At 37.3% G+C, this 17,797-nt stretch overlaps 3 protein-coding genes across 3 annotated transcripts; 2 read left to right on the top strand and 1 right to left on the bottom strand.

Moving 5' to 3' along the window:
* Positions 1–393: 393 nt before the first annotated feature.
* LOC110906965 (uncharacterized protein K02A2.6-like) lies at positions 394–2,495 on the bottom strand. The gene is made up of 3 exons (XM_022152014.1): positions 2,253–2,495; positions 1,171–1,515; positions 394–753 (listed from the first exon to the last, which is right to left on the bottom strand). Exons 1-3 carry the CDS (start codon positions 2,493–2,495, stop codon positions 394–396), a joined length of 948 nt encoding a protein of 315 aa, XP_022007706.1.
* A 6,281-nt stretch (positions 2,496–8,776) lies between these two features.
* Positions 8,777–11,576, top strand: LOC110906966. The gene is made up of 3 exons (XM_035983014.1): positions 8,777–8,845; positions 8,917–9,118; positions 10,846–11,576. Exons 1-3 carry the CDS (start codon positions 8,777–8,779, stop codon positions 11,574–11,576), a joined length of 1,002 nt encoding a protein of 333 aa, XP_035838907.1.
* A 329-nt stretch (positions 11,577–11,905) lies between these two features.
* LOC110908703 (IQ domain-containing protein IQM2) lies at positions 11,906–15,045 on the top strand. The gene is made up of 9 exons (XM_022153680.2): positions 11,906–12,151; positions 12,438–12,802; positions 12,920–13,034; positions 13,117–13,182; positions 13,300–13,388; positions 13,473–13,563; positions 13,651–13,890; positions 14,058–14,159; positions 14,248–15,045. The coding sequence occupies exons 2-9, from the start codon at positions 12,471–12,473 to the stop codon at positions 14,905–14,907; spliced, it is 1,695 nt and encodes a 564-aa protein (XP_022009372.1). The 5' UTR covers positions 11,906–12,151; positions 12,438–12,470; the 3' UTR covers positions 14,908–15,045.
* The last annotated feature ends 2,752 nt before the right edge of the window (positions 15,046–17,797 follow it).

Raw genomic sequence — 17,797 nt, 5'->3', positions numbered from 1 at the left:
CTTGTGTGCTTCAAGGATGGTGTATGGACCCTCCCATTTTGGGCCAAGCTTTCCCTGATTTTCTTTCTTGCTAGCTTCATTGTTTCTAAGGACCAGGCCCCTTGGCTTGAAATGTTCATTCTTGACTTTCTTGTTGTAATAGGCTTCCATTCGTTGCTTGTACTTGGCTTCTTGGATTGCGGCTTGATCTCGCGCTTCTTCTAGGAATTGTAAGTTCAACATGGTATCTTTTTGGTTTGTTTCGGGATCCATGTTGACAACTCGTTGTGTTACAACTCCTAACTCGGCTGGGATCACAACCTCGGATCCGAATACCAAGCTATAGGGTGTTCTCCTATGACTTGCTTTTTCGGTTGTTCTTATGGCCCATAGAATACTAGGTAATTCGTCAAGCTAGTTGCTTTCGTACCTTCCCAATCTTGTTTTGATAACTTCCACTATGCTTCGATTTGTCCTTTCGACCTGACCATTTGATTGCGGGTAAGCCACTGAGCTGAAGACCTGATTGATCCTGTACTCTTTACACCAACTGCTGAAAGGCTTCTCAGCAAATTGCTTCCCATTATCAGTGACAAGTACCCCCCGCAATCCATATCGGCAAATGATGTTTTCCCAAACAAAGTCGATGACCTGTTTGCCTGTAATCTTCTCAAGTGGTTTAACTTCGGGCCACTTTGTGAAATAATCTACTGCCACCGGCAAGAATTTTACTCCTCCTTTGCTTGGGGGAAATGGACCAACAATGTCCATTCCCTATTTATGGAATGGCCATGCCGAGGTTATTGGGACAAGGTCATGTTTAGGAGTTTTTGGGATTGGTGCTTAAATCTGACAAGCATCACACTTTCTTAATTGTTCAGCGGTGTCACGATGCATTGAGGGCCAAAAATACCCAAGGTTCATGAGTTTTGCAACTACCGACCTAGCTCCAAAATGGGCTCCGCATATGCCTTCGTGGATTTCTTTGATCAAATATTGACTTTGCTCAGGACCAACACATCTTAGCAAGGGAGCAAGGTAACCCTTTTTGTAAAGAGTTTCTCCTTGTAGTACGTAATGCCTTGCCTTGATTTTAACCCTTTCAGCTTCTACTTGATCATTGGGTAGTTCACCATTTTTAAGGAACTTCTTAATTGGAGTCATCCAATTTGGATCTTCATCGGTGACTACGTCTTGAATTTCCAATTCATCAATTGATGGAACTTTTAACACTTCTACTAACACCTTCTTTGTTAGGTGAGCAAAAGTAAGAGAAGCAAGCTTGCTTAAGGCATCTGCCTTCTTGTTTTGGGACCTTGGAATCTGCTTGATTGTACACATTTGGAAGGTGTTCATCAATTCTTTGGATTTTTCTTTGTATCTTCTCATGTTGGGCTCTTTAGCGACGTAGCTATCGTTTACTTGGCTTGAGACCAGTAATGAATCAGTGAACACTTCAAGCTTCTGGACCTTCATCTCTTTGGCCAGTCTTAAACCGGCGATCAGTGCCTCATATTCAGCCTCGTTATTGGTGGTCTGAAAGTCAAAACAGAGAGCATATGTGAATTCCAACCCTTCTGGTTTGATCAAAATGAGTCCAGCCCTTGATCCTTCAATGCTTGAAGCCCCGTCAGTAAAAGCTTCCAGGCTTCAAGGTCAGAGGGTTCAGAGGTTTCAGTGTTCACTTCAGAGATGGTTTTCTTAGGGACTTCTATAATGAAATCAGCCAAGACTTGGGCCTTGATGGTCTTTCTAGGAACATAGGTGATATTATGTTCACCTAGTTCTATGGCCCATTTGGCTAATCGTCCCGAGTTTTCTGGTTTTTCAAGCACACTCCTGATAGGTTGGTCTGTGACCACTTGTATAGGGTGTGCTTGGAAATACCTTCGAAGTCTCCTAGCTGTTTGAACTAGGGCTAGGGCAAGTTTTTCCAGCGGAGGATATTTGGTTTCAGCCAATTTTAGAGTTTTGCTGAAGAAATAGACGAGTACCTAGATTTTTTCTCGCTCAATGGTGAGGACCGCGCTTATTGCTTCTTCGGCAACTGAGAGGTAAACTAAAATCAATTCACCCGTTTCTGGGGCTGCCATGTCAGGTAGGGAAGCTAGGTGCTGCTTCATTTGGTTAAAGGCTTCATCAGCCTCTTCAGTCCATTTGAAGTCCTTCTTATCAGTGCAACCTTTGAGCATTTTGAAAAAGGGGAGAGACCTTTCCGTTAACTTTAAGGTAAAACGCTTCAAGGCAGCAAGCTTCCCATTCAAGCTTTCAACCTCCTTCTTAGTCTTTGGTGGTTTGGCTTCAAGAACAACTTTCACCTTATTTGGGTTAGCCTTGATGCTTTGTTTTCCAACAATATGGCCCAGGAACTTTCCTTCCTCAAACCCAAATGAGCATTTTTCAGGGTTGAGCTTCATGTTAACCTTTCTTAGGTTCTTGAAAGTTTCTTGAATGTCATCGAACATCTGGTGTTCCATCTTGCTTTTGATCACCAAGTCATCAACATATGCTTCCATGTTTTTGCCAATTTAGCTTGCAAAGGCTTTGTCTACTAGACGTTGGTAGGTTGCTCCGACATTTTTGAGGCCAAAAGGCATCTTTCGGTCCCTTATCAGTGTGAAATGCCGTATTTTCCTCATCTTCTTCTTTCATGAGTATTTGATGATACCCTTTGTAAGCATCTAGAAAGCATTTGAAAGGATAGCCGGTGAGGGAGTCAACCTTGAGATCAATTTCTGGTAATGGATTACAATCCTTGGGGCAAGCTTTGTTGAGATCCTTGAAATCTATGCACATCCTTCAAGAGTTGTCTGGCTTCTTGACCATAACTGGGTTTGCAACCCATGACTGGTACTTGACCTCTCGGAGAATGCCGGCTGACACAAGCTTCTCAACTTCCTGGCATGCGACCAAACTTCTCTCTGGTGCCAAACTTCTTTTCTTTTGAACCACGGGCTTGACATCCAGTGGTATTCTTAACTCGTGCTCGGCAATGTTTCGAAGGATCCCTGTCATATCCTCCGGACACCAAGCGAAGACATCGCTGTAGTGTGTTAGCAACTTTTCGAGATATGAGAGGGTTTCTTGTGAAAGGCTTGGGTTGACCCTTATTCTTTGCTCAGGGTACTTAGGATTTATGATTAGCCTTTGCTTGTCTTCTTCGCTTTTGGAATTTTCACCTTCAACCATGTAGGCTTCCTGGGAAGGTTGAAGGGTTGCTATTCCCCTTTCGGTGGGAAATTTGACAGTGCCATGGCCGATGGACACAGCCATGTAAAACGCACACTGTCCTGGCCTCCCAATGATCACGTCACAGTTTGATGGAATATTGATAACCACAAAGGTAAGTGGTTGAGTTTTTTCTTTTTGGCCTTCGCTGAAACGAACATTAAGCGTTAGTTGCCCTAAAGGCTTAAGGGGTATATCGGCAATACCTTTTATGGACCAAGGATGGTAGCTGGGCTGGTTAGGCAAAAGGGTTGAAGGGTTCAACCTTGCTTAACGCAGGTCACGGGGTCCCCCCACTTTTGCAAGACGTGGAAGGAGGTTCACTACTTTGTTCTTGTTGTTTGCTATGGATCCTCTTCTGAAATGTGTTCAGATTTGGATGAAGGAGCAAACAGAATGTGTGTGTTGGAAGTGAAAGAAAGTATCTTGCAAGAAGCAAGTACTGATGATGTATGGCCAGAGATTTCGGGAAATCAAGGCTGGCCTGAGATGTCTCCGGAAGTAAATGAAGTGTCACATATATAGGAGAAGACATCTCCCAAAGAGGAATGCATTTGACTAGTGACCCTGCTTGCAGTGAGGGGCTTACCCTTTCGGGGGTTAAAGCCTTTTGACCCCTGGATAATAGAGTGTGCTCTGCAGACCTGCATTGCTTTTGCGGCTGGTGGGTTGGTGAAGTGATTTCGAGGATGTGACTATTTACTGTTCTCACACTGCTTTACTTCACCTCATCGATTTTTCAACCTTCGAACCCTTTAACCCTTTAAGTACTCAAGTATTTTAGTCATTTTATTTTGTTTTGAGCTACCCCTGTCATCATCCATCATTTATGAAAGCATACTAATTTTCCAATGGTTGATAACAGTTTTAGCAACATAATTTTTTTTTGCTACGGTGAATGCATTCCTGCAATTTATAACACTTTCTACGTCCCATATATAAATCATTTCATTCCATCCGTCCACTAATAGTATATTTTAACCCACTAAAAATATCTAACGTATAAAAGGCAAGACATCATGAGAACAATGTATATAATTTATAAACGAGGTTTCTTTCCATCGTCCATTCATATAGGAGTGTTCAGAATTCGATTCGGATTTAAAAAATTTGGAATTCGATTTGATTCGAATTCGATTAAAAATGTTCGAATTCGAGTTGATTCGTATTCGAGTCCAATAATCGAATTAGAATCAAATACGAATTTATGATTTTCAATTCGATTCGAAATTCGAATTCAATATATATATATATATATATTTATATATGTATATACACACAAACATATATATACACACACATATAACTTCTAAACTTGGCCAAAGTAGGAACTATCTCTATAAGTGATTGTTTATTATTCATAACATTACCAAATCTTCTAACAAATAGCCCATACTACTTATTTCTAAATTTTCACCTAATTTAAATCGCTACCGGTAACCAACCTATCTTCTAAATTTTGGTGTTTTAACGTAATGATAGTTAATTAATTTACAGATTATTATATTTTATGTTGAATATAATTATTTGTAGTAGTTTCAAAAAATAAAAGTAAAATAATTTATTGTTTAAGGTGAATTTGAATTAAATCGAATTTATTCGAATTCGGTTCGAATTCGAGTTTCAATTACTAATCGAATCGAATACGAATTCATGTAAAAAAATAAAAATTCGAAAATTCATTATTCGATTCGATTAACACCCTTACATCCATATACATATAAGGAATGATATTAGAGGGTTAGTTTGGATATTATTGGTCTAATAAACCTAAAATATCTTGTAACATGTTGATGTTGATGTATTTAGATGATGAATTTGTTATAAAACAAGATTTTCTAGTGAAACATTGATGTAAATCTATTCTAATAAAGTAGAATCTAAAGTAGAATCTAAGTCAGTTATTAGGAGTTACTTTTACCTGTTGTTAAATTACGTCTTCTTTTTGGAGGAAAATGTTCTAGATAATTAAACTTAGTAAATATTGTTTAAAAATTAAGTTAGCAAACTATAATTAGGTTTATTTATTTTCTTGTGACATAAATTCTATTTGTAATTTTAATTTATGGACAAACAATTATGCTTGTACGTTTATTTAGCAGTGATTGATTAAGTTTTGGCACTTATAAAATTATTTTTTTAAAGATTACAATATTTTAACAACTGATTTGTAACTCTAAATATTATTTACATCAATCATTAGTTTATAAATATTAAATACTTATACGATGTAGTTATTATAACTTATTAAACTATTAATTATGTATAAGCTTTTTAGCAATATAATTTTTTTTAAACCAGTTTCTAAATTTATTGAACTAGTATCAAGCCGTCTGTGTTGCGGTGGGGGCGTAAAACCGTGAGAAATAGCACCAATGTCATACCACCAACAACGACAACCAACACTGAAGTTGCGCGTAGCGAAAAAATTAAACCGAAACGTAAAATATAGAAATAATAATAAGTCAATTTAGGACTCGCGCGTTGTGACGAACCTGTCAAACATGAAAAAAAATAGACGACGTAAAAACGTTGAACCACACACGCACGTTACTTCGTGTTAACTAGCAAAATTTAGAACAAAACGTATAACGAAACGTAAAAACGTTGAACCATATATGCACCTTGCATCGTGTTAACTCGCAAAATTACGAGCGAAACGTAAAACGAAAAATTTGCAAAATAGGAGACCAAAGTTGAAAGTAAAAAAACTTATTAGATTAAATTGGAAAAGATGAAAACTTTTGGGTTACAAATAGAAAATACAAATAATTTTGGGTCAAAAATGTAATATCAATTTTTTTTTTCAAAACTTCCCTAGGACTTGAGTACAAACCCTTTATGCATTAAAAACATTTAAATAAACATTTAGATCATTCAATATTTTCATGTACATTCTAAAACTTGTAAATTTAATTTGAACAAACCAATATATTTGTTGTAGAATCTAGCTGTTTGTTTATTTATTAGCAGAAAAAAAAAAAACTCGATTGCGATTAATGGGTAATTATTTGTATTTGATTGAATATTATATGAACTCTTCAATTATTATATGCATCTATGATTTTAGCTTGAATTTATTTTTGAGAAGGTGGATGGGAAAACGTGGCCATAATTAAGACCAATCTTGTACGGTATAATGTACGCCCATTTAAACGTACAGCTACTAGCAAGTATAATAAATAAATAAATAAATAAATAAATAAATAAATAAATATATAATAACATTAAAATTAAAAATCAATAAAAGCTGCATGGACATCGCATGGCATGAGAGAATGGGATCTAGATAACTTTTTTATTAGAAGAACTTTAATACCGATATCTTTTAACATACTTCATATAATTAGATGTTAATTATTTAATTAATTATGGTGGTGTGTTTATTGCTTATTGGTTCTGATTATGTTATTTTATAAATAAGAAGAAACAGATAATCGTATGTAAATACGCGCAATGCAGAGAAACAATGATTGTATACTTACTTTTAATGTTTTATAATTTTGCTTATTTGATTTGATACGTAACGTAACCAAATTAAGGAAATAAAATCTAATTTTTTATTTTATAGTTAAAAAGAAGATACTCTAAATATTTTTTTCTTTCGGAATTAATCAGTCTTACCAAATTAAGGAAATAAAATCTAATTTTTTATTTTATATTTAATAAGAAGATACTCTAAATATCTTTTTCTTTCGGAATTAATCAGTCTAGCTTGTGAATTTCAGAAAATACTAACATACAATTTGTGGGCTTAACTTTTCTCTAAATAAGTTCTAGTTTTGGATTTGGCAAGTAATCCTTAAAACAAGATCTGTTTAACCCTAAAACTCTTACTTTGCACTTTGCTATCCTTAAACACTATAAACAAAACTGTTACTTCCCATTGGAATCTCCAAAAATCACATTTTCTATAAATTATAGAGAAAAATGTACAGTTTTATATGTTTTATGTATTTTATATTCTACATCAGAGTCTCTAAAATGAAGAAAATATTTAGAGGGTTGATAGTATATATCTAAACAAAGAGATTAGTATTCATCTCTGAAAGAATTTTGTGAGTATATAAAACCAAGAAAAAAATATAATTAGTATTTGTGAGTAAGATAAAGATAGAAACTTGGTTGTGAGACGGTTTTAAAAATACAAACAAAGTTTAGAGAAAAATGTATATTTTAGTTAAATTAAATACATGGAGATAAAGATTCTAATGTGACTACTCTAAGGCTAATGGGTGTAGGGCTTGACAAGGGGTCATGGGAATGCCACGAGGGGAGGGGAGGATGAGGAACACCAAGCACCCTAAGCTTGGATCATGGTTAGCGTGGCCACCACCTCGTCTGGCACGAACCCACCTTGAAACGTTGACCACTTTTAATTGGTTAAATATAAAAAAAATAAGGAGGGGATGTGAGGACCACCGACCATAACATACAGGTTGGGGATGGAGGGAAGAGACGGAATGGATGGCATTGTGACGCTAAAATAACGGTTGGAGATGAAATGAAGGTTAGGTACCATAACACAAAACCTAATAATCAATCTCAAAGACCCTATATGCAAACCTATGCATCGGGTAGGTAAATATGATTAAAGATTCGATAACTCATAAAATTCGAATGTAAATCCGATTAAAACAAAATCTCGAACTTCATTAAATAGTATAACCTTTTTAAAAAGCTATTATATTAAAAATTAATATTATGACAGTTGTACGTGACCATGCAATGTAATGCATGATTTATTTAGTCCTAAATACATTCAAAAAGAAAAAAAAAATATGAACAAAAGAGATTTTTGACCTTGAAGTTTAGTGTTATTTGCATAAAAGATCCTAAAGTTTAGGTTCACAACAAGCTTGAAATATCGAAAAAGAACTCAATTGTTATGTAAACATTCTAACTCATATTGAATACAAACTTATTTCAAGCATCCATATCTTACCTTGTTGTTACTCGTGTAATGATCATGTCCGATCCTACTAACTATAGGTTTTGTTACAAGCTAATAAATCGAACACATGATCAGTATCATTTTTAATGAGTCTTATAAAACTAGAGCACACACGGTCAAAATTTGAGGCAAACTAAAAATGCTTATCTTCTATCTTTACTAGCCGACCAGTTTTCAAATTCAAGTCGACTTGCTGAAATCACCAAAACCACCAATTTGATAACCGCTATAGTAACATCAATCGTTAATTAATTCTTCCCTGGTTGACCAATTTTCAAAACAAATCAATCTATCTGAACCACATAAAACCACCATTTACACTACTAATCTTTGAATCAGATAAAACAAGACCTACATCAATCAAAACTAAAGGAAAACCATAAACGTCTGCCTTCTACTTTTCCTAACTTATCAATTTTTAAAACCAGACCGACCAGTTTAAATCAATCAAACCGCCAAATCATTGAAACCACCCATACAATACAATAAGGGGTCCCACCACTTGGTGCAGAGTGAGGCACTGGTGGGAAATGATAGGAGACCCAGGGAAACCTGGGTTGGATCCTTGAGCTAAACGGGTTTTACCGGTAATTTCACTGTCGTGCCTACGGACGGATGAGTTACCGGGTTTTTTCCGGAATTGGTGGTGAACTCGGGTTACTCTCGGAGTACTCCGTTTGTCCAGTGAGTACCCCAAGAATACTTGGAATTAAGTTTGTTGGCCGTTAAAAAAAACAAGGGGTCTAGTTTTTTAGATTGTTCCCGTTAAAAAAAAACCCGAAGACGATGTGGAGATTGTTCCCGAAACCCAACCGCCTAAAGGGAAAGGAAAACGAAACAAAGGCAAACAAGTGGTGGGTGATCAAACGTCGAAACCGAAGGCGACTAAGTGGACCCCAATCGAAGAAGAAGCCTTAGCCAAGGCTTTCATTGGCACTTCCGACAACCCGGTAAAAGGTTCGTAATTTTTTAAATTTTACATCTTTTTAAAGTTTACATTTTTTAAAGTTTACATTTTTTAAAGTTTAAATTTTTAAAAGTTTATTTTTTTTTGTTAACAGTGGGTTTATTAGTTTTTAAGTTTGTTTTTTTTAGGTTTATTAGTTTTTAAGTTTATTATTTTTTTTTGTTAACAGTGTGTTTTTATTTTAATTAGTTTTAAAGTTTATTTTTTTCTTAACAGTAAGTAGGTAGTTTTAAACTTTTTTTTTTGTTTATTGAGTTAACTGCCATTTTCGTCCCTGTGGTTTGGTTACTTTGGCCATTTCAGTCCATTTTTCAAAAATGCGCCATTTTCCTCCCCGACGTTCTGGAAATGTGCCATTTCAGTCCAAAAATCATAACCCAGTTAAGTCAGTTAGTAAATAAGGACTGATTATGTAAATTTGTAACATAAAGGACTGATTGTGTAAATTTGTAACACCACCACCACTAGCCCTGCCACCACCACCACTCCGCTGCCACCACCACCACCACCGCCACCACAGCCACACCGCCACCACAGCCACTGCCACCACCATCATCAACAATTCTTCGAACCACCATTCCATACATAACCCGACCTGCTACTACGTCTTACCACCGGAGATACACCAATCCATCCATCCATCATTGTTCATCAACAGTCACCGTTCATCATCGTCATCATCTCCGTCAACGATCACAACGATCACCAAGCACATCACCACCGCTGTGTTCGGAGTTCTCGAGACCACCGTGCCCGATAACCACCTGAACTTAACCTGAACCTCACTCCGGTCATCGTTCACCACCATTGTTCAGACCTGGTCAGTGTGTTGTGCAGCGACTTTGCTGATTCCAGCGTGTTTGTTCTTGGTGTGTTTCAGATCTGACGAGTTTATTGTGATATTTTCTGTTTTGATTGCGTGTTTCGATATATTGGGGTTGTCAATGGAACAGTAGCATGGATGGTGTTGCTTGTTTTAGTCATTTTTGTGGTGGCGTATGAAGATGGTTGTCGGAGTGAGGTACTACGGTGTATAATGGTGGTTCGCGTGATAGTTGCAGGTGACGAAGATGGTTGATGTAGTCGCCGGCGATGGTGATGATGCAGTCGCCGGTAACGATGAAGTAGCAGCAGGTTTACTCGATACAGATCAGACGAAGATCAATCATGAAAATCTGATAAAAGCAAACCGATGCATCAGACTTGATTCCATCACTCGGCTCGAGATAATTGCTCGCCGGTGATTATCGTTCAACTTGTTTGGATTGGTTGTCTGGTTAGATCGATGAGGTGATTAGATGGTGATGATATGGTAGACGCAGGTCATCGGAGAAGAAAGGTTGTTGGCCGGAAGTGGAGAAGAGTGGCGGCAGATGGTTGTTTACAATGGCTGCCATGGTTGTTTGTGGTGGCGGTGGTGGTGGTGGTGGCAGCGGAGTGGTGGTGGTGGCAGGGCTAGTGGTGGTGTTACAAATTTACACAATCAGTCCTTTATGTTACAAATTTACACAATCAGTCCTTATTTACTAACTGACTTAACTGGGTTATGATTTTTGGACTGAAATGGCACCTTTCCAGAACGTCGGGGAGGAAAATGGCGCATGTTTGAAAAATGGACTGAAATGGCCAAAGTGACCAAACCACAGGGACGAAAATGGCAGTTAACTCTTGTTTATTATTATGTTAAAACTTTATATATTTTGTTTGTTTTTTATAGGTAATAACCAATCGGGTGAGGGGTTTTGGTCCAAGGTATTGGCCAAGTTTCTCGCCTTGATGGACCAAGGCCCGTATCGAGATCTCGACTCGGTTTCCTCGAAGTGGCGAAAATTGAACTCGTCCATCAATCGGTTTTGCGAGGAATATAACAAATTATATACAAGTGACCGTCGTAGCGGGTGGAACGACGAGGATGTGTTCAAAATGGCATTGGAAAAGTATAAGGAAAAGAATGGTTCCAACTTTCCTCACGTTCGCGCGTGGATGGTTGTAAAAGACGAACCAAAATATAGGCCTATTCCTAACGAGGTGGCGATGGCGAAACGCCAAAAAACATCGGAAATGGGTAGTTTAAGCGCCGGTGGATCGGACGCGAGGTGTCACATAAACTTAAATGATGACGCCGACTATGACGAAGACGAGTATAACGTACGTGAACCGGAGCGTCCACCGGGCCGAGACAAAACAAAGAAGGAGCGGGCCAAGGGAAAAGAAAAGGAAAAGGTGGACCCGCACATGGTTGAGTTTATGGAACACCTAAAAATGTACAACGACGTCACGGCCCAAAAAACGAAGGCGAAGGAGCGGGGCATTGAAGAAAAAAGTCGCGCATCGGAAGAAAAGTTAAAAGAGAAGGTCCGATTGGCGAATGAGAAAATCCGAATTTCCGATGAAAAAATTCGGCTCAAGGAATGGGAAATAATTACGATGAATTCGGCTCAATTTTAAGTTTATGTTTTTTTTATATTTATGTAATGTGGGTTTAATATCAATGAAAATATTTTGTTAGTATATTTCTTAAATGTAAAAAAATAGAATACTAAAAAAAATAAAAAAGAAAAACATAAAAAGTGGTGGAGGACTATGACTAGGACCATCCTATCATGCCCTCTAGTTTTGGAGGATGGACCATCTTAAAGAGGAATGTAACGTGGCGCCTACGTGACGGATCATCCTCCAAGGATGGTCCATCACCATACCTTGTAGTCTAAGTCATCATCTTTAGGCAATATGCCACTTGTTATGGATGTTCATAATCTTAGACCTCAAATAAGCCTAGTCCACGTGCCTCTCCCTTTCTTCTTCTCTCTCACGCACCAATAAGTGGTGGCTTCTATATAAACATGCCAACTTTTGTGACTAGACATTCGACAAACACACCAACTTTACTTGCTCTAAAAATCTTGATTCAAAAAGGGCGACAAAAAGATACAAAAAACAGAGCAACCCATCAAAATCTTCCATCTTTACCACCTAAATCCACACATTCAAACCCTTTTCACACACCCATCTGTCTCATTAAGGTAACCCATTTCCCAAATTTCGTATTATTGGCAATCTATACACAACTCTTTGTGTTCATTGTTTATACCCACTAGGTATTCGATGAAATGCCTCAGTGATGTCTGTTTTTCTTTTTTTGAGTTCTTGATTGTTAAAGCTTTGATCTGATCTCCATTTTTATTATTCTTGTACAGTTCATGTGTCAGTTTAGTGTTCTCACAGCTCATAGACAAGTCATTATGCATTTATGCCACAGTTATTTATGGTTTTCTTTTATTAACAAACTCTTTATTGTCACATTTGCAGGAAAATTAAGTCAAAACCACCTTTTGGACTTGCATGGGGCTATCATATTCTTGCCCCTTCACTGCTTATACAGATTTAGAGACCACTTCAAGCTCCATTATTTCAGAACTTTGTTTAAAAAATGAAGATTCTGAGACAATTGAAGCCCATATGGGTCAAGAAACAGTGCTAGATTATGCCAAAATGAAGGAAATGTGCACCGAATTTCCTGAATTCAACAATGTGATGAATGAGTTCACACAATCATCCATTTTTGATCTTGGAAGCCCGGAACATGAAGCGGCTATTAAGTTGCAAAAAGTGTATAAAAGCTTTCGAACACGACGAAAGTTGGCTGACTGTGCTGTCCAGATTGAACAAAGCTTGTATGTGCTTCTTCTTCTTTTTTTTTTTTTTATATATATATATATAATTTACTATATGTTCAATTAATTTTGGAAAAAATGAAGTTTTATTTAATGAAGATGGTATGGTTATTATAGGTGGAAGCTTATTGATTTTGCGGAATTAAAACAAAGTTCTATATCTTTTTTCAATCTTGAAAAACAAGAAACCGCCTTTTCGCGTTGGTCCAGAGCAAGAACAAGGGCTGCAAAGGTAATTTCACAAAATTATGATAACTTGAGTAGCAAGAAATCGAAAAATACAAAAAAGTTAATATTATTTCTTGTTTTTGCAGGTTGGAAAAGGTTTATCGAAAAACAGCAAAGCACAGAAGCTCGCTTTACAACACTGGCTCGAAGCGGTAAGTGAACCTGAAGGCTGAATTCAATATTTCGAATTATTTTACTTTCTATAAAAGATATATATTGTATGGATTGTTGATTTTCGACTCGTTTTTTGTTTTTGTAAATGATATCAGATTGATCCGAGACATCGTTACGGGCATAATCTTCAGTTCTATTATGGAAAATGGCTGCTTTCTCAAAGCAAAGAACCCTTCTTTTACTGGTAAATACATGTAAAAATCTTTGCATTAATTAAAAAGATAATGGTTAAATAGTTATTGAATCTGATTTATTTTCGAAAATTCAGGTTGGATATAGGAGAAGGGAAAGAAATAAATCTCGTCGAAAAATGCCCGCGATCAAAACTTCAACAACAATGCATTAAATACCTCGGCCCGGTAAGTCTATACATCCATTATTTCTTTATAACATATAAAAAATAATGCAAAAAAATGGTTACTAATATTTATGATTTTTATTTGCAGATAGAGAGACAAGCATATGAAGTTGTGATAAAGGATGGAAAGTTATTATACAAACAAACAGGGGAGTATATCGACACTACTGGAGAACTTAAGGGGGCTAAGTGGATATTTGTGCTAAGTACATCCAAGATTTTGTATGTTGGGATAAAGAAAAAAGGGTCATTTCAACATTCAAGTTTTCTGGCTGGTGGAGCTACATTGGCTGCTGGTAGAATTGTTGCTGAAAAAGGGTCACTAAAGGTATATTTCAACTTAAAAAATAGACCTGGCAAACGGGTCGGGTCGGGTCATGGGTCAAAACGGGTCAATTATAAAAAATGTTGTTTTTATACCTTATTTTGTTTGAAATAAATGATCATTCACTAAAGAGTCACTAAAATGAACTTTGTTATGTGTTGTTTCATCAGGCGATCTGGCCTCATAGCGGCCATTATCAACCTACACAAGAAAACTTTCAAGATTTCATTTCGTTTCTTCACGAAAACAAAGTGGATACGACTTACGTTAAGGTAAAAACGATACCGAAATCAAGAATGTTTTCAAGATTCAATCTTGTTTATGATTCGTTCTTACATTTATCATTATGGTTATTTTCAGATGGATTCAGATGAAGATAAAGAACCGATTAGTAATCACGTAAGAACACACTCGTCAGAAGAAGATATGTGCGAAAAACAGCCTTCAGAAAACACGAATGATAATCCATCAAACGGTCTTAACCTACGCACACTTGAAATACCAAACATCGATGACGTTGTTACAAACAAAAGCACCAAGATTCAGACATCCGCATCATGTTCTAAAGATTCCTGCTTAGAGACAATATTGGACGGCTATGAAGCCGCAGAAGACTCATTCGATTCACAACAAAACCGCACGTCATCAATGCATGAATTGTCCGATGATGAAGATGAACCATGCATTAGTGATGATGTTGTTCAAAGGATTAGTTCACATAAAGAAACAAGTTGTTTTCAACTAGGAAGACAGTTATCTTGTACATGGAGTACGGGTGCTGGACCGCGCATTGGTTGTTTGCGCGATTACCCAACCGAGCTACAATCACATGCTTTAGAACAAGCCAATTTATCACCGAAAAGTGCCCCTAGCAGCCTTCGGTTTACCAACACCGCATTATGCACGAGCCCTTTGTCTTTTGAAAACCCGAGTTTGTTACGAAGAAATAAACCGCCTTTTAGGACACAATCCACTCCGTTAGATATCGGGTCGGTTTGGGTTACACAATTATTTGATTAAATTTATTTCATTTTAGTTTTAGGCATTCTTTGGAGGTTGAAATGTTCAATCATGTATACAGCCTTAGTTTTCTTCTTCTTCTTCTTTATACACATTATAGATGGAAATGAAAATTGTAGATGCTACGTCTATTCATTACTCATTTTTGTAACTTTTTGATGAAAATTATATGAAATTTTAGATCATATAAATAAAGGGTAAAGATTTATGTAATCACATATTTTACATGTGATTTATAATTTATTCATATGTGACTATTGATTAGAGGCGTTCCAAAATATCAGGATCTAAAACCGAAATATCCGAATATCTGAAAACCGGATAATTCGATCTTTAACCCTTCATATTATCAATCAAAGGAGTCAGATTTGTTTTTCATTATAATTCTTTTTTATTTTTGAGATTTTTAAATAAGTGAATTTTGAATACTTTTTTTTTAAAGTAAGAGTGTATTAGTTTAAATTTAGTGTGTACTTCTATGTACTACATGACATGAAATAGAATAAAAGTCAAAAGGAATACAATAAAGAACACACAAAAGTCCTTGAAAACCTAAAGTTTTGTCCATCATTTTAATATTTAAAACCTGTACTTGGGCCACATTTCAAGTGATCAATGTAACATGCAAACTACATGTGATTGAGATGCACAATCTTCATCATTAATGATTTTCTCAAGATTTAAACTAGTTTCAACCTCTATGTTTAACTTCATTTTTTATTATACTAGAATAGAATTAAATAAGTTAAGAAAAAAATATGATGTCATCATTTACTATGTCTTACATACACATATAGGTGGAATGTTTATGTTATTTTAGACCATCAATAATGCATGCTGACATGATTTTCATCATCTATTGCATGTATTTATAATTGATATGTTTCTAAGCATTTAAGTAAGGATGTCCTATGAGTCTTATCCATAATAAAAAAAAAGAACGATAAATATAACAAATTTATAGAGTAAACTGCCATTTTGGTCCATGTGGTTTGGCCAGTTTTGGCACTTTAGTCCAAATCTCAAACTTATTACATCTGGGTCCCTGTGGTTTGCATTTTGTTGCCATTTTAGTCCAAAAGTGAAATTTGACCAGATTACCCACTTTTGACCCTGCTATTTTGTCTTCGCCCTCAGGGGCATTTTGGGCATTTTAGGTTTATTATAACCTAATATTAATTAACCCCATTAATATATAAACCCCACCCACCATCACTGAAGATCAAACCCCACCCCACCATCACTGAAGATCATCTTCTCAAACAATCACCACCACCACCGTCACCCTCACCTCACCGCCTCCACCATCACCGCCGCCACCCCGACACCCTCACTTCCTCCACCTTCACCTCCCCCGGAATCGGATTTACTGTTCTTGTGAATCACCTCCGTCAATCACCACCACCACCACCACCGTCGCCCTCACCTCACCGCCTCCACCATCACCGCCGCCACCCCCGACACCTTCACCTCCTCCACCTTCACCTCCTCCTGAATCGGATTTGAATCACCTCCGTCAATCACCACCACCACTAAAGATCCACCACCACCACCACCGTCGCCCTCACCGCCTCCACCATCACCGCCGCCACCCCCGACACCCTCACCTCCTCCACCTTCACATCCTCCTGAATCGGAATCAGGTCCATTTTTTGAAAGGGAAATCCTGGGGTGTCCTGGTTGAAACCCTAAATTGAAGCAGGTGAAATTGAGGGGGGACACATGGGGATTTCTTCGTTGTGTTGATTGACAAGCTGTTCGGAGGTGCAATGGTGGTGGTTGCAGGGGTGATTTTAACAGTGTGTTTGGACGGTGTGTGGTGGAGGTTGTAGTAGGGAAGAAGCTATTATTAGAGTTTTTGTTAATTGATTGAGTTGTATGTATTTGATTCTTTTCTTAAGACGTTACACATAATGAAGTTGATTTTGAATGAATTGGAATTTGATAACTGTGGTGGTGGTTGAGGTTGGGTAGTAGTAGGTGGTCGTGGCGGGGGTCGGTGGTGGCAGAGGTATGGAGTTGACACAGGTGTGGTGTTGATGCACGGAATGTCTGTTGACTGCGTCTACAAAAAGTCTGAAGTCAAGATTGGTCTATAGGGGTCAAAATGTAAATATTGTGTAATATAGACTTAGGACCGCTTTTATGTCATGGTTTTAGTCTTGGACCGCTTTTACGACACTAGCCTGGATCGCTTATGTGACAAAGGTGCTGGATCGCTTTTATGACATGTCACATAAGCGACCCAAGATCTCTATATATAGGCTTGGGCGGTTCATCATTTGTAACGACGTATGTGTGTGCTACGGTGCTGAAACTCTGCTGAAATTTTACCAGAAAGCAATATAAACACAAGGAATTGAAAGGATTAGCTGTTGTTACTTTACTTACGTTGATTCCGCCTTCGTATGTAAAGATGAGCTACTTCGACTGACTTTTCGGGTCTTAGATCTGCAGAAATCTCTCTTTTCTACTCACTTTCTCTCATACTTTTTCGGTTTTCAGTGGTTCCAACGGTTGAAATTGTCTGAATCTCGAGTATAACATGTAAAATACACTAATAACAAATCCTAGAAAGAATCAGGTTAAAATACGGATTAAAAGTGGTAAAAACAAGATAAAAACTTTGATTCGCTTTTTCGTACATCGAGGACCGCTCGAAATTCACTCTTGAACCGCTCGAAATAACCATTCAGGATCGCTTATTTGAACATAATTGTGTTTGAATCGCTCGAAATTACAGCTTGAACCGCTTTTTCGGACATTTTCACTGCTAGGATCGCTCGAACGGACATTACCTGGACCGCTCGAACGATCATCTCTTGAACCGCTCGAACGATCATTTTCTGGATCGCTCGAATAACAGTTGTGACTCGCTTTTCTGACAAAG

This window comes from Helianthus annuus, chromosome 14 (assembly GCF_002127325.2).
Source record: "Helianthus annuus cultivar XRQ/B chromosome 14, HanXRQr2.0-SUNRISE, whole genome shotgun sequence".
Classification (NCBI taxonomy): domain Eukaryota; kingdom Viridiplantae; phylum Streptophyta; class Magnoliopsida; order Asterales; family Asteraceae; genus Helianthus; species Helianthus annuus.
The sequence above is the reverse complement of the archived record's forward strand: the minus strand, read 5'-3'. Positions and strand labels throughout refer to the sequence as shown.

What these genes read in the sequence shown, in the direction of transcription:
- LOC110906965 (XM_022152014.1), bottom strand. Translation starts at nt 2,495, where the DNA reads ATGGAAGCATATGTTGATGACTTGGTGATCAAAAGCAAGATGGAACAC. An exon ending in CACCAAAGACTAAGAAGGAG is followed by an intron (nt 1,516 to 2,252) that starts GTTGAAAGCTTG and finishes TTTGACTTTCAG; the next exon opens with ACCACCAATAACGAGGCTGA. An exon ending in ATGAATTGGAAATTCAAGAC is followed by an intron (nt 754 to 1,170) that starts GTAGTCACCGAT and finishes TTCCATAAATAG; the next exon opens with GGAATGGACATTGTTGGTCC.
- LOC110906966 (XM_035983014.1), top strand. Translation starts at nt 8,777, where the DNA reads ATGAGTTACCGGGTTTTTTCCGGAATTGGTGGTGAACTCGGGTTACTC. An exon ending in CGGAGTACTCCGTTTGTCCA is followed by an intron (nt 8,846 to 8,916) that starts GTGAGTACCCCA and finishes CTAGTTTTTTAG; the next exon opens with ATTGTTCCCGTTAAAAAAAA. An exon ending in TTCCGACAACCCGGTAAAAG is followed by an intron (nt 9,119 to 10,845) that starts GTTCGTAATTTT and finishes TGTTTTTTATAG; the next exon opens with GTAATAACCAATCGGGTGAG.
- LOC110908703 (XM_022153680.2), top strand. Translation starts at nt 12,471, where the DNA reads ATGGGGCTATCATATTCTTGCCCCTTCACTGCTTATACAGATTTAGAG. An exon ending in CTGAAAAAGGGTCACTAAAG is followed by an intron (nt 13,891 to 14,057) that starts GTATATTTCAAC and finishes TTGTTTCATCAG; the next exon opens with GCGATCTGGCCTCATAGCGG. An exon ending in TGGATACGACTTACGTTAAG is followed by an intron (nt 14,160 to 14,247) that starts GTAAAAACGATA and finishes GGTTATTTTCAG; the next exon opens with ATGGATTCAGATGAAGATAA.